At 41.7% G+C, this 16,077-nt stretch overlaps 2 protein-coding genes across 6 annotated transcripts in view; one reads left to right on the top strand and one right to left on the bottom strand.

Moving 5' to 3' along the window:
- ITGBL1 (integrin subunit beta like 1) overlaps window positions 1-12,251 on the top strand; it is a 220,838-nt gene extending 208,587 nt beyond the window's left edge. For all 5 annotated transcript variants that reach the window (XM_045008639.1, XM_045008648.1, XM_045008631.1 and 2 more), the window contains 3 exons: window positions 3,398-3,544; window positions 9,923-10,036; window positions 11,582-12,251. In XM_045008639.1, coding sequence (XP_044864574.1) covers window positions 3,398-3,544; window positions 9,923-10,036; window positions 11,582-11,673 — 353 coding nt within the window. In that variant the 3' untranslated portion in view covers window positions 11,674-12,251. The remainder of the gene's footprint in view (window positions 1-3,397; window positions 3,545-9,922; window positions 10,037-11,581) is intronic.
- Window positions 1-16,077, bottom strand: part of FGF14 (fibroblast growth factor 14) — a 239,196-nt gene that overhangs the window by 12,531 nt on the left and 210,588 nt on the right. The window lies entirely within an intron of this gene.

Below are 16,077 nucleotides of genomic sequence, written 5' to 3'. Positions count from 1 at the left end.
ATATATGGGAAAGTACAGCTGGCTGCCACCCTTATCCTTCTATGGTATGTAACACAAATCTCATTGTTACTCAACTTAAACAGTCCTGTGACATTTTAGCTTCCATTTTATTATGTATGGTTTACCAATATGTAATGCTTTATATACATGTTAAATGTATATAGACAAATTGATATTTGTGAAGGCGTGTGCAGAGACAGACATGCGTACCCACCATCCCATGAAGCATGTAGGTATTGACCATTTAATGTTGAACACTTATTAGGATCTAAAATGAAGAAATAATCAATGAATGGTCTGGCAGTTGTTACATCACTAGACTTCAAAAATAGATCTGAGTCTCTTCATGTCTGTGAATAAGAACAGCTCAAAAACATCAATTAATAAAGTAGCTGGTTATCACTAAAGTGCTGAGGAATTCCATTTTACCAGGTTTGTATCTCCTTTGGGTCTGCCTCCCATGCTTCTTCAAGATTTATTATGTTAAGCTGTATTGTTTGCCTTGGGAGCTGTGCCCAAATTAGCAGGATAAACGTATTGGTATGTTCCTCCTTTTCCCACAGACCCACATTGTGCCAGAATGGTCCTCAAGCTAGTTGCCCTCTGCCAGGCCCACCAACGCCATCAGCCCTAACCCCTTCCTTTTCATCACCTCTGCCCTTATAATAGTTGTTATAATAATTGCTTATAATGTACAGAGTCCATCTTCAAAGAAATGCAAATGTATAAGCTAAGGAATTCCCTTTTCTACTATGGCAAGGCAGTGAAGGCTAGAAATGTGAATAAATTCAGTATAATGTACTAAACGTTCAACTTCGTGGCATTTCTTCCTTCACATATTTTCCATTTCTTTTGTCCTTTGTCATCATCTGTTTGCTTTCAAGTTTTCCCATTTGTTGCTCTCTTTCCCTTTCTGCCGTGTGCTCTCAGTTTTCTATTCAACTGTCTGTCTCTCTCTGTTCCTCCTCCGCCCTGAACAAATCATGCTTCCCAGTTTTGCTTCTCCCTTTCTTTCACTCTTCTTGCAATCTAGGCTCTTGCTTTCACACATGTTCCAGTCCCGCACTCACTTGTCCTACTTTTATTGACCAGCCCTCATTTTCCATCTGTTCATTGTCTGTCCCCGTTTCCTCCCTATTTTGTTTCCCTGGTCCCTCTTCTCCTGCCTTTTATCCTAAGAACATAAGAACGGCCGTACCGGGTCAGACCAAAGATCCATCTAGCCCAGTATCTTGTCTACCAACAGTGGCCAATGCCAGGTGCCCCAGAGGGAATGAACCTAACAGGCAATGATCAAGTGATCTCTCTCCTGCCATCCATCTCCATCCTCTGACAAACAGAGGCTAGGGACACCGTTCCTTACTCATCCTGGCTAATAGCCATTTATGGACTTAACCACTATGAATTTATCCAGTTGCCTTTTAAACGCTGTTATAGTCCTAGCCTTCACAACCTCCTCAGGTAAGGAGTTCCACAAGTTGACTGTGCGCTGCATGAAGAGCTTCCTTTTATTTGTTTTAAACCTGCTGCCTATTAATTTCATTTGATGACCCCTAGTTCTTGTATTATGAGAATAAGTATATCACTTTTCCTTATCCACTTTTTCCACATCACTCATGATTTTATATACCTCTATCATATCCCCCCTTAGTCTCCTCTTTTCCAAGCTGAAGAGTCCTAGCCTCTTTAATCTTTCCTCATATGGGACCCTCTCCAAACCCCTAATCATTTTAGTTGCCCTTTTCTAAACCTTTTCTAGTGCCAGTATATCTTTTTTGAGATGAGGAGACCACATCTGTATGCCATATTCGAGATGTGGGCGTACCATGGATTTATATAAGGGCAATAATATATTCTCAGTCTTATTCTCTATCCCATTTTTAATTATTCCTAACATACTGTTTTCTTTTTTGACTGCCTCTGCACTCTGCGTGGACGTCTTGAGAGAACTATCCACAATGACTCCAAGATCTTTTTCCTGACTCGTTGTAGCTAAATTAGCCCCCATCATATTGTATGTGTAGTTGGGGTTATTTTTTCCAATGTGCATTACTTTACATTTATCTACATTAAATTTCATTTGCCATTTTGTTGCCCAATCACTTAGTTTTGTGATATCTTTTTGAAGTTCTTCACAGTCTGCTTTGGTCTTAACTATCTTGAGCACTTTAGTATCGTCTGCAAACTTTGCCACCTCACTGTTTACCACTTTCTCCAGATCATTTATGAATGAGTTGAATAGGATTGGTCCGAGGACTGACCCTTGGGGAACACCACTAGTTACCCCTCTCCATTCTGAGAATTTACCATTAATTCCTACCCTAATCCTTTCTTCTGTCCCTCTCCTTCTTTTCCCCTGTATCCTTTGTACTGCCATTTAATCAGCCACCTCCGAGATACATATCCTGAGGGATCGCTAGTGGATTCTTGTTCTCCCTTGCACCCTCTTCTGCATGCCATCTGCCCTTAGGATGCCTTGCCTTAACTCCCACATTCAGGCCCCAGCCAAGCCTGTGAAAGGAAGCCCTGGTGATCTCTTGCCATTTGCTCCTCAGCTTTGCTATAACAAGACAGCATGAGGTGTCTTGCAATAGCACAAGTAGCAGCTGTCAGACTTTGCACTGGGATGCCTGTCACTGGTAGTGGTGGTAGTGATGGGGCTAGTGTGAGTTAACAGCTGGGGATAGGACTGAGGACAAGACTGTGCCCATTGTTTTTCAAAAGTTTGGGAAGAGACAAAAAATATTCCCAAGGTCTGTCCCCAAACTCCAGATTTCTAGCCTCCCTCACCTACCTCCTCTTCCTGGCCAGCTACCATCCTACTAACTCTCTCCTAAGCAGGCAATCACATAGTTATCTGCCTCACCACCTTCTCGGTTCTCACCTTTCCCCCTGTGATGGCTCCCTGCTGTGATGGCTCCCTCCCTTACCAGTCAATCCAGATGATTTTGCCAAATGTCCACCCCTTTTTTTATTGATGCTGTACTGTGCTGTGGCATATGGATCATCCTAGCCCACAGAGAGGGAGAGAGCTTTGTGGTATGTTCAATGTGCTAGCTGGTGTGATGGGAAGGGAGCCACAGGAAGCGGAGGAGGGCAAAGGCCCTTGCAAGGGAGAAGAGATGGGGATGGGGTGTTAAGCGGCCACAGCCCAGCCATTCTTTACATTACCGGCCCACCTTGCTTAGCACAAGGCCAGGATAGCTGAAAACGATAGTACTTCCTGTCTCGTAGGCATGCTGTACCAGTACATTCTGACCCAGAATGAGCCCTGCCTGGGGGTTCAATTAGGCAATTCCATGCTGAGCTGCCTGAAAGGATCAGTATTTTCCTCAGCTAGAAATGTAGGTAATTTCTCCTGTCTATGTAACATGTTGCTCCCCTGCTGTTATTACAGGCCACGGCCTCTGTTCTTGCGGTCGATGTGTTTGCGAGGATGGATGGTTTGGACAGTTGTGTCAACATCCAAGAAAGTGCAACATGACAGAAGATGAGAGCAAAAGCTTTTGTGAATCAGCCAATGGCGTATTGTGCTCGGGAAAGGGTAAGCAATACACGGGTAGCTGAGCTACCCTACATCACTGTTCTGGAAGATTAAAATGTATGGACGTGGGTTGTTGTTTAGTAACACTTTCTTCCAAAGTCACCCATTGTTAGAGGGCTGTTATAACTGGCTTCATAATGCATCTAACCTTGTTATCACACCCACTGTATCAAACACCCACTACATGCACATGCATTTAGCTGCTTTGATCTCCAGTGCCATTTGCTAACAGCATGGGATTTCACAGGGCTGTTTATTTGTCTGCGTCTGTCTTGGGTAGTTGTATTCTATGAACTCAATTATGCTATTTTATTGAGTACTGCTGAGTGACAGGGGCTGCCTGTAGCACTGCGGTGATGATAAAGGAAAGCAGAGCCCATCAGGTAGCACTTGGGGTTCATGTTGAGCAGCAGCACTTGCTATTCCTGTCCAAAAGCCACCCCCAGGGCTGTCTCCCCAGCCCATGCAAGGGGGAAGCAAGGCCTCAGCAATACCCACAATATCCCTAAGACATTCCCCTCTTTAAAAACTTTTTTAAACATATTATCTGCTCAGTTGTGTTTTTTTTATGTCTCCAGCTGGAAGTCCTGGCTGCCTTCATATGACTCCAGCTGTACAGGTTTGGCATAGAGAGAGAAATAATTATTAGATGCTTCTGAAATATAACTAAACTAAGCTCTTTCATGGTATTTTCAGGCTAGAAACAAACAATTAATTTAACTGGAAAGAGGATTTCTGGCTTGCCACGGTGTAAACCTTCTACTTAAAAATATCACCCACACCCACACCCACCCCCAGCAGACCAATGGGGGAGACGAAACATGGTTCCAAGCCTACGTCCTGTCTTCTTTGATGCTGGGGTAGCAAGGGGGGGCGGAGGTAGGGGGCTGAACCAACCTCTGGCACAAGCTACAGCAGCCACCACCAATTTATGCCAGCTGGAATGGGCTCCTGGGGACAATGCTGCTGGCCCCGGATTGCTGGAGTGCAGTACTTTCTGACCTCACCTGCTCCTGTCACGCCTACTTCTCCTGTAGCCTCCCCAGTGTGGACAGGGAGCAGGAGCAGCTGGTGTAAAGCTGGCTGCAGGGTTCCTTTGCATCAGGCAACTCTCTAGTTGCCTCTTCTTGGGAATTTTTAGTTAGTGCAAAAGGAATGTAACCAGAGCTAAAGAGCTGGCCCTCTCTTTTTATGTAACAACGGGTCAGAATTCTGTTCTTGGTTATTGTACCGGGCTCCCCTCACTGCTAGGGTGCCTCCTCCTGGCTGCTCTGAGGACTAGCTCCTCCCCTTTCTGTTGCGTGTTCGTGCCCCCTGCTGCCCCCTCTCTCTCTATGACTCAGGGAGCTCTCTCTTTGTGGCTTGGTCCTCTGGCCAGCTCACTGTGCATTTTTCCCCTTCCACGGGTTATCAAAATCTCTCCGTCCAAAATGGCAGTCTTCTCCCTCACTGTCCTAATGGTGCCCAGGGCCGGTGCAACCCATTAGGCGACCTAGGTGGTCGCCTAGGGTGCTAGTATTTTGGGGGCGGCATTTCGGGTCCTTTGACGGCGACTGCCGTGGCCGGACCTTTGACTGCCCCAGTCGTTGCTGGCATTTAGGTGGAGGGACCTAGGGCAGGGGGGCGCGGGGAGGGCCGCCTGCAGCAAGTAAGGGGGGGCACGGTTCGGAGGGGAACCACTCCCCACCCCAGCGCACCTCTGCTCCGCCTCCTCCCCTGAACACACCACCCTGCTCTGCTTCTCTCCCTCCCAGGCTTGTGGTGCCAAACACCTGATTGGCACCACAAGCCTGGGAGGCAGGAGAAGTGGAGCGGCGACGGCGTGCTTGGGGAGGAGGCGGAGCAGAGGTGAGCTGGGGCTGGGAGCTGCCGCACAGCTCCCCGGGCTGAGGGGAGCCGCTGCGGGGGGAGAGGGGAGCTCAGGGTGGAGGGGGGGTTGGGAGCTGCCCTTCGGGGGGCACCTTAGTGCAGAGAGCTGCCACAGGGCTGGGGGTGGGGGGTGGCGCAAGGTGGAATTTTCGCCTAGGGCGCGAAACATCCTTGCACCCGCCCTGATGGTGCCACTTCCCCAGTGGCTGGTAGGGGAACCTGGGCCCACCTTCTACTCTGGGTTTTAGCTCAGGAACTGTCCAATTAGCAGCCAATGTCTGCAACATCCCAATTTGCTGCTGTTTCTCACAGCCATTTCCTACTCCACTTCTCTCAGGCTTTCGCTCCATCACCTTCTGGGTAAACCCTGCCTTCAGGGCTGGATCCATGGAGGTATTTACTCTCCCCTGGGTTTCCTTCCTTTCCACTGTAGCACCCAGAGCGTGGCTGCAGAGTCCCTCACTGCAGTCCTGCTCTGCTGCCAACTTCTCGGCTTTATACTAGCTGTGCCTGTTCCTTCTCAGTGGGGCTCCATCATCACTCTGGGGTTACTTAGGCCACCTAATTCCCCTCAGTTGAGGCCTATTCATGTAATTGGCCCATTCCTAAGCTAGTGTGGGATGAACACCCCATCATAGTTATACTGTTTATTTCCCCCTCAACAGGCCCAATACTGCAGAAAATGAGGAAATTCCACCCATAGGCAAAATGCTGAAGGAGGAAATGGCACAATTTCACCATTGTTTTGATCAAACATAGCTGTCTTTACCTTGAAATGTGTATAGAAGAGCAATGATCTTTGGGATTTACTCCATTTTAACCAAAGACTAAAATTCTTCTCCACACAGATGTGGTCTCAGGGTGATTGTTATTGTAAATAGTTAGAGGTGAACTGAACTGATTAAAACAAGCCAGCAAGTGATTTACAATCCTAAATAAGCGTAAACAAAAATATTTTTGTAATTTTAAAGGCAAAATATCAGAGGGGTAGCCGTGTTAGTCTGGATCTGTAAAAGCAGCAAAGACTCCTGTGGCAACTTATAGACTAACAGACGTTTTAGAGCATGAGCTTTCGTGGGTGAATACCCACTTCATCGGATGCAAAATAGTTGAACAGCTATTCCTCACTGTAAAGCTGTGATTCCCAAGCCCCATCTCCTGCTCTGGGACCACTTTAGCCAGACCACACAGTCTGACCTTGCAGCTTGAACTTGTTAGTTTGGGGCCACATCTTGCCAAGCTGCATTTGGCACAGAACCAGGGGATGGCAAGACCAGATGGTGTAAAGCCACCTTTGACCACTCTGATGCTGGGGCTGGCCAGGTATCTGTCTGGTCTCCCACGTAAGTTGGAGCAGCCTGAAGGTAAGTTATACCCAACTGGCTATGGCCAAAATTTTCAAATCCGATTGCCTAAACTAGGGCTTTTGAATTGCTATTTAGGCAACACGGGTGAAATTTTTTTTCAAAAGCAGTTTTGATTTAAGAGTACAACTCCCATTGACAGTTAGATTGAACTATGTCTACACATAAAATTTATACCACTTTAGCTATACTAGTCTAGTTAAAACAGGACAATCCTGCTAGTGTGGATGTAGTCATATTTTTATAAGGGTGCTTATACTGGTGTAGTTTATTCCTTTACGGGATGGGGAATAACTAAACTGGTATTGCCAGTAAAACTGTGTCCACATTAGGGCTTCTGGTGGTATAACTATATCAGTAGAAATACAATCAAAATAAAGTCACCCACCACCCCCAATGGAAATAATTCTACTCGTAGGTAAAGCTTTTGAGTATAGAACAGGGCATAGGCACTTCTGAAAATCTCCCCCTGGATGCCTAAACATGGATTTGAGACCTTAACCTTAGGCACACAGGCTTGTAAAAACTGTCTGTAGCTAGAGTGAATGGCAGGCTTCAGAAGGCCTAACATAAGGCCAAACCTTAAGCCAGTTCCCTACATACCCCAGTGCTGTTGTTTGTGAAATAACTGGCTTGTCAATAGTCCGTGCACCAGTGAGTACCTAGCTCCACGGCTATTACATCTTTGCAGGAATTATGGCCAAGATTTTTCAAAAGTGACAACTGATTTGCGGGTGCCTCAATGTTTGGATGTCAGCTTGCGATTCTAGTTTTCATAGAGTAACTGCTCAGTACTTTTTGAAAATGAGGCCTCCTTTAACATAAATCAAGTGTATGATTGACACCGAGCGTTACTAGTCACTTTTCTAAATCTTGGCGTACTGCTTGTAGTAAATATTCTCACCAGTGAAAACAGAAACACCCACCATGCTGCTGCTTCTTCAGAAATAGCTGGAGGGCAGCAGATGGTTGCTGTGACTATGCTGGACTCAGGTTAGTCAGTGAGACAAAAAGGATCTGGCTAGAATTACAAGAAAACTTCCCTAACTAATTAGACTATTTTTAATTAAAGTGAGGAGGCTCCCAAGGCAGGAAAGAGATTTTGTAACATACTGATACATTATGGAACCTGATTTTTTTTAAGTTCCTTTTACGTTACATTTATTGAATCATCTACAAAATACCTTTAATAAGCCTTGGGTAGCTGTGCATTACAATACTCTGATTTCATCTTAATGTTTCTTGCTAAAATTCACATCCTATTTGGCTCTTCTTGGTATCAGCATGTGTAGCTGTTGGTGCTTTGTAGCTGATTTGGAAATAGAAACACCTGGCTTAAATCAATCTCAAATATATAATGAAATATAAGATTGGCCAGAACAGTGATCTTGAAATTCTCTTACTGTATGTGCTTTCCTCCATTGCCTCTTCATGCACTGAATATTTTCCCCTTGAAAGGAAAGTTAATATTTCCCTATTTGCATAACTTAATGGGCAGCATGTTAATAAACAACAGAGAAATGCATGCTAAACCAGGGGCAGGCAAACTTTTTGGCCGGAGGGCTGCATGCGGTTTCCAAAATTGTATGGAGGGCCGGTTAGGGGAGGCTGTGCCTCCCCAAACAGCCAGGTGTGGCCCGGCCCCTGCCCCCTATCTGACCCCCCCCTTGCTTCTTGCCCCCTGATGCCCCCCCCCCGGAACTCCTGCCCCATCCAGCCCTGCCCCTGTTCCCTGTCTCCTGACAGCCCCCATTACCCCTCCCCCTGACTACTCCTCACCACTCCATACAACCCCCTCTCTCCTTCCTGACTGCCTCCCCGGGACCTCTGCCCCCATTCAACCCCCTCTGTTCCCCGCCCTCTGACCGTCCTGACCCCTATCCACACCCCCGCCCCCGACCACCCCCCTGAACTCCCCTGCTCTCTATCCACCCCGCCCCCCGCTCCCTGCCCCCTTACTGCGCTGCTTGGAGCACCGGTGGCTGGTGGCACTACAGCTGCCCTGCCCTGCCCCAGGAGGGTCCCGCAGGCTGGATGTGGCCTGCTGGCCATAGTTTGCCCACCTCGGTGCTAAAGTCTCTGTTCCCAAGTATAAGTCCTTTATTTGTATATTACAATATGTTATAGTTTAAGACAACTTATCCCTACAATAATGCAGTAAATTAACTCTGCTCAACCTACAGTAAATAAATGAATGTTACATTTTTAAAGCAGGTCAGTACCTGTGCTACTTTGATGTTTTTAATGAATAGAAATGGATTCAATTGATAAATAGTACAGGGTTTGTTGTGGAGATTTTTCTGGGGAATGTTCAATTGATTGACACAGCTCAAAAATTAAAGGAAAGTTTTCACTTTGAGTTTTGACTGTGGGCCTAAGCGAAAGCCCTTTGAACTTAATGGAAAGATGCAAAATGTTGTGGGCTTTAGATCAGGCCCAGCATAGATTTCTCTGAATTAAATATCTTTGTCTAAGTTATATTGTACATTCTCTGGGGCTGGATCATCAAGTGTTTCTCTGGTTTGTAGAGCACTGAACACATTGATGGCTCCCTACTGTAATAAAGGAAAGCCTCTTGAAAAGTGGGATAGAGTGGGATTTTACAAGTGTCCGAATGACTTAGGAGCATATCCTATTGAAAGTCAATGTACCCTGTACTCCTAAAGCACTTAGGCTTTTTAAAAATCCAACCCATAGTGATCCAAAACAAATGGAAAGAAAAGGCCAGAGAGCAGAAAGTTGCTATGTGTGTGTGCCTTAAACACTAGGGCCATTTTTCATCCCGATGCAATTTTAGTGACTTCAATAAGGTTCAACCAGGCATGATTTTGGCTCATTTAGCCACAAAGCAGAACAGCTCCTGGGAAGAGTAGCCTTGATTGTGGTGCTCTGGGACAAAAGCGAAACCTCTAAATTTGAGTCCTGAATAAATAAAAGAAGCAAAATCAAGGCATTACATAGAACACCCCTTCATACTCAGGCTGACCTCTAAAGGATCATTCTATTCAATAAGCTTTTAGCTTGATGATCTTCTTTTAGACAGTGGCTTGTTAGATGGCAATTGTGCATGTGTCTGAGATGTTATAGGCCAGACTGAAAAGTGCGGGTGCTCTGTGATTGCAAGTAATCATCTTTATGATTTCAGGTTCCTGTCACTGTGGAAAGTGCATCTGTTCCCCCCAGGAATGGTACATTTCAGGGGAATTTTGTGAATGTGATGACAGAGACTGCGACAAACATGATGGGCTCATTTGCACAGGTGCAGTACTGACTAATCCTTAATTGCTCTGAGAAGCAGACTGTGCATAAATGCAAATTGAAGTTAGACAAAACCCAGCAAGTTCTCTTTGTCCACTGATGGAAAGGAGGAGCACTTTCCTATTATTAAAAGCACTTTAGCTGTTAAGAGAGTGATGCTTTATGTTGTGATGAATAATCAATTTAACACTTTGCAAGGAAAATTGAAATCCAAAGCATGAATACCAATAATTACATCACTTGTGAAATTCATCCAAAAAATAAAATGCTTTTGTCTACCACCTGTTCCTGTACGGAAATGAACATGTATGAGAAGGTAGCGATTCAGTGGTTTCTGTTGCTATCACCATCTCTACTTCATTTTCTATGATGAATGTATGTAATGAATTTAGAAACCATTTAGTTTAATAATCCTTAGTAATGCAACAGGAGCAGGTGCTTATATTATGATGAGGGGAATACTCATGTTTTTTTCATAGACTTCCCTGGCATCAAGACAACTCTCACTGGGATGCTGAGATGCCTGACAGTCTTTTTTATGACATGTTGGATGCTGACTAAAGTCTTTTGCACCTAGCTCAGGGTTTAGATGGCAGATGCAAAGGGAAATGTGTAGACTGCCAACACTTGCTTTTAACAGCGACGGGAGAAAAATCTAGTGACAAGCAGGAACATGTGATCTGTTTGATTAACTTGCTATGTGTTCTATGATGAAAATTGTAGAGGACAATCTCTGCATCTTTCCATCTAGAAAAATCTTTGCTTAGCAATGTTCTTCTATTAGCTGATGGATACAGAGGTGGCAGAAGGCAGAACTATGTGTCTGCTGAAACAAAGAATAGGAGGAAGGGTATCAGAGCATGAAAGATGGAGTCAGGAGTTTCGGGTTCTATTCACAAATCTGCAACTGATTACTTGGCTGACTAAATTTCCAAAAGCGTTCACTGTGTTTGAGTGCCCAACTTGAGATGCCTGGGGCCTGATTTTCCACCACTCCACTTAAGTTTGTTACCCGCATGTGATGGAGGGGTTTGAAAATATCGGTCTTAATGTCTTTGTACCTCAGTTTCTCCAGCTGCAAAATGGGGATAATACCCTGTCACACACAGATTTCATGAGAATATTTTTTGTCAAACACTTTGAGCTCCTCAGCTGAAAAAGGTGCTTTTCAATTTCAAAGGTTTATTCATAATACTATTCTCTTTGCAACAGTTTAACTTTAGCTAAAATAGTTCTAATTTCTCCTTACATCTTGAAGTATAGTGGGAACACTAAGACAGCATAGAAACAGCTTGGGTCCAAACCACGATGGCATAATTACCATATTTATTATTCTGCTGATGGCATTGCTGTAAAGATGCCACTAATTGTTTGAAAATGTAGGGTTTTGGTGGCTGTTTAATCAAATATAAAGTGCTCTCTTAACAAAAAAATATGTAAAGGGACAATAACAATGTTTTATTATGTCTTGTTTCTTCCCATAACAACACAGTTTAATGCAGTACATTTCAATTATGGTAATTATCCCCTGTTTATTTTGTTCTAGGCAATGGTGTATGTAGCTGTGGAAACTGTGAATGCTGGGAAGGATGGAATGGGAATGCTTGTGAAATCTGGCTTGGGACAGAATACCCTTAATCAGAACATGGAGCATCAAGGACTGTGGGGTTTGGTTTGGTTTTTTAGGCTGCTAGAACAATTAAATGCAAAGCAAACCACATAGAATAACCACCAGAAATATTCAAATAGACCAATGTAAGTTTTTGTTTTCCATAACAACCAACTGCAGGTCTACTCCTGCTCCTATTCAATTCATTTCCAACACTCACATTGACTTCAGTGGGACTGGGATTGGCCTTAAAAGTCTTAAGGTTGAATTCCTGGCTTCACTGAAGTGACACAAGAAAGCTTTATTGCATAGGTTAACTTGTTGTCAAATCTTGACACCATTACATAATGAAATGGTGTTCATATAAAAGAGTGGAGCTGGCTGGATATTTGTCAAAAAATGTATCTGATGCCATTTCTGGTGTCTGTCAAATATATTATTGTTTGGCTGTGTTTTTCCCTTCCAATTCTGATTATTTTCCAGCTCCAATAACAAGTGAAGCTGTAAATTAATTATTTTAATTTTTGTCAGAGATCTGCAGTTGTATAACTGAGATCCAAATACCTAAACAACCCCAGAGAGTAGGTCAATGACCCAAATTATAAAACCAGACCCCATTTCTAGAACAGAGCAATTAAAAAAAAAATCTTAATTTCTGTGGTTACGATGTCATTAAGCTGGTTATCTAGTCTTCATACTACACTCTCAGATACATAACCTGTAGGGTAAGAATTTTTTTTAAAAATCCAGATAAATGAGTTGCTATATTTAATAAATATCTTATAACTTGTATGTACTTTTATCATAGTGTTATGTATGTACACTTACCTAGTCATCTTAAAAAGAAAAGCACATGAAAATGTATTAGATAACTTTTAGGATGCCAATTCTGTATGCTATTAGGACTCACTGTTTTGGAACAGATATTCATTGAATCTTACTACTTTTATAGAAGCTGGGAGTCTGACCGTCAACTGAATTAGAAAATCAGGTACATTGTATAGCGCACACTGCTGTCAATGAAAGATGTTCAGATGATGGAAACAAAATAATTTAATTGCAGATTTCAAACAAACAGTAAATACAAACAGTGCAGTGGTATGAACAAAATTTTCATTTCTTATCAATGGTGAAATGCTGCTCAGTGTGAAATTCACATTGAATTATGAAAAATGCACAACTATATTGGGACTTCCCTAAGTTATTTACATTTGAATCTTCCCCCCAACCCCGAACATGTAGGTTTGGCAGCCCTTAAATTCTTCAGAGAAAAAAAAATGTACATTTTCTTTTCAAAAGTGATTACATATTGTGAAATTTCATTAAATCACAAAAAAATATCAAATTTTGATATTGTTATGTTGTGATTTAGGTGTCAAGTTTCAGGCTTTTAGTTTGATACAAGACTAAGAAATAAGGAACCTGTGTATCAACTGAAAAAAGGTATTTCCATTATTACACTAGAAATTTGTTTTCTTATAGATAGGACATTGATTATTTAAATTGGAAAATACAACAGTACAGAACATGTAACAGTTATAGTGTGAAAACTTCAAGTGCGCTTATTGAAAGGTTTTGAACAATCATTTCCCCTCCATTTAGCTTGCTCTTGCTCTGACCTCATTTTCTTTAAATGTGTAGCTTTAAACATAAATATGTAGCTTTTCAAAGCCCATGTTCTCAGGGAGACATAATCCAGTCACCTCTAAATGTCTGTGCATAATTTATCAATGGGAGTTCTGCACATTCACAGAGACAACTATACCCAAAAGCTGCTACTGCCTCTCTTTAGATAACCAAAATATCAGGCAGAGTTCTAAAATATATTGATACAGCATAAACCAACTTTGAAGTAAAACAAGTTTTGAAATCACATCTTATATTTTATGGTTGTAACCGTTAAAGTTGTGCAGAGATTGAAATACCTAATGTGTCATTTGAACATTTGCCAACGCTAGTCTTTGACTGGTGAACACAAGCTTGTTGGTGTTATTTATATATAAATTAACACAGACCTGAAGTCTCTTATAGTAATAAATGTCTTACAGATGTGGGTACTTCAGAGTCAATGAAAGATAAAAGGAAATCAAGCTTCATTATGTCTCGCATTTATGTACAGTACTTTGTACAGCTAACAAAGTAGAAAATCAATGTTGTTTAGATTGAATAGATACTTGGTATCATTTGAACAAACTAGCAAACAAAGATATAAATACCGTATCTTACCTATGATATTTCAGGCAGCCACATTCCTAGACTGGAAAATGATTCTCTGTAAGGCCATAAATTGCCGGATATCTGCCTGTCGTGTAATATTTTATGTATTTTATTTTACTTTGTGATTTTGTTTGTTTGCCTTTTAAGTTTGTAAACTAAAAGCATAGAAGTGATTCCAATTTCTAGTAAGACAAACTTTTAAACATTTCCACAACAGGTTTGTTTTTTAATTTTCAGCTACTGGATTAATATAGCCTTTAAAAAAAAAGTTTTAAAATTCTCTGACAAAGTTAGGGCCTGGGATTAAGTAAAATATAAATTATCAAAGCAAAACTGTGCTATAAGCCATATAGTATTTACTAAGACTGCTCCAAATGTAATGGATATCTATTTTCTTTTCCATTTTTTGTTCTTTTTGTGTGTGTGTGTGTGTGTGGCTTGAACATCTTTTTTCCCATACTGATGAAACCAGTGATGAGTCTCAGTACATCTTCTATGCAGCTTATTCCCTTGCTATAAAAATAAGACTTGAAGATAAATATTATTGTTCCATGTATGTGAAAATACTGTCTGCCTAAATTGTAAAAGTAAAAAGAGGTGTGAGGGAGTGAAAAATATTTCCCATCTAATTCACATATATTAATTATGTTACTGCTTCCAGGTCTTGGGCAAACAGTAATTACAGAAAGAGAAAGCTGGTTAGATAAGTGGGGAGTTTGATACTGACACATACACAGTTCTCCATTCTTGTGATAAAAAGGGCACCATCTGAAAAGTGCTGAGTACTACTTCTGAGCACTCTCGGCACTTTGCAGGATTGTGGCCACTCTATATAACATCTTCTCGGGTTTCAGACATCAACTTGCTATTCACTGTCTTGCTTGTATCAATGATTTAGCAAAGGGAAAGGATTACTGGAAGGAGAAAGGGTCAAGCTCTCTTTCAGAGGCTTGGAGCTGGAGATTTAATCATGTCTCTGGCTTGGTCTTTTTGATGATCTGCCCTCCTCCTTCCTGGAATGGCGACTCACTTTACATCTAAATTATATTTCATACTATAGTCTGGGGATGAATAAAGCTAAGTTGAATATTTCTATGACTAGGCTCTAGAACAAAGATTTTATTACATTTAAAAAAATAAATCATACCATTTGCATTAGACATCCTGAAAAAAATCTTGAAATGTATTGCACAGATCACGAATTTATCCAAAGAGGCATTTAAACAAAACTATAATAGCTTTACTGTGTCTAATTTTCCTACTTTTTCTAACCTGAATGGAGTTGAATATTTCTACTTTGTACCATAGAAGAGATGGCTCAGCAAGACACACCTTTAATGCATGGGCCAAACTCTCTGTCTACTCGATTGACTGCTATAACATTACAGCAGCAGAGAATTTGTCCCTCTGTGTGTAAACAGTTATGAGCTTTACAAGATTATTTCAGGTAAATACATTGCGAAAGAAGGTCCTTTTATTCTTTTGTGGGTTATTTTTGTTATACAAATCATATGGATGAAAAAATGACAATACATAAACATGTTGATTTGAGCATTGCTTGAAGAAGCAAAAGAGGTGTTAAGTGAGCTAGAAAGCACTTGTGATCTTTCTGTAGAAGCTACTATAGTTTTTCATAAACACGATCAAGCTGGTAAGGGTTCATGTGCATCTAGATAACACTTTTTAATAGTGCTTTGTTCAATTTGTAAATAACTACCGAGAACTGGATTTTGTGTGTATGTATGCGTGACTGATATTTTGATAAAATTGTTGCTGAAATAAAAATGAACTTTTTGTTTTAGAGGGAAAATGAAAAGATAATGCTCATCTGCATTATTAACATACCTGTGCATTAGTGAGATAGTGAAGAGATTGGGATTTCTTTTTTGGATCACTGTGCAAACCAGGCTCACTGGGATTAAATAAAAAGAAAGGAAGGAGCAATACAAAACACAGCATGCAAAAATTCTGGCATACTGTAGAGTCGCATACATTGCTGTACATGGAAATACAAAACACAAAATCTGTAAATATAAATTAATTCATCAGGTTTACTATACAGTACTTTAGTAGTAACAGACAGTTGAAAATAGTTTTCACTTAAGAGCAAAATTAATTTTAGAGGGAACAAAATGGTGAAGTCTTATCCTGGAAAACAGCAGGAGAGGTAATATATCAAGGAGCTAAAATTCTCTTTGGCATGGTAAAGGGGGAGA

The sequence above is a fragment of the Mauremys mutica genome, chromosome 1 (genome assembly GCF_020497125.1).
Source record: "Mauremys mutica isolate MM-2020 ecotype Southern chromosome 1, ASM2049712v1, whole genome shotgun sequence".
Lineage (NCBI taxonomy): Eukaryota > Metazoa > Chordata > Testudines > Geoemydidae > Mauremys > Mauremys mutica.
Note: the sequence above shows the minus strand (reverse complement) of the source record. Positions and strands in the feature narration are given on the sequence as shown.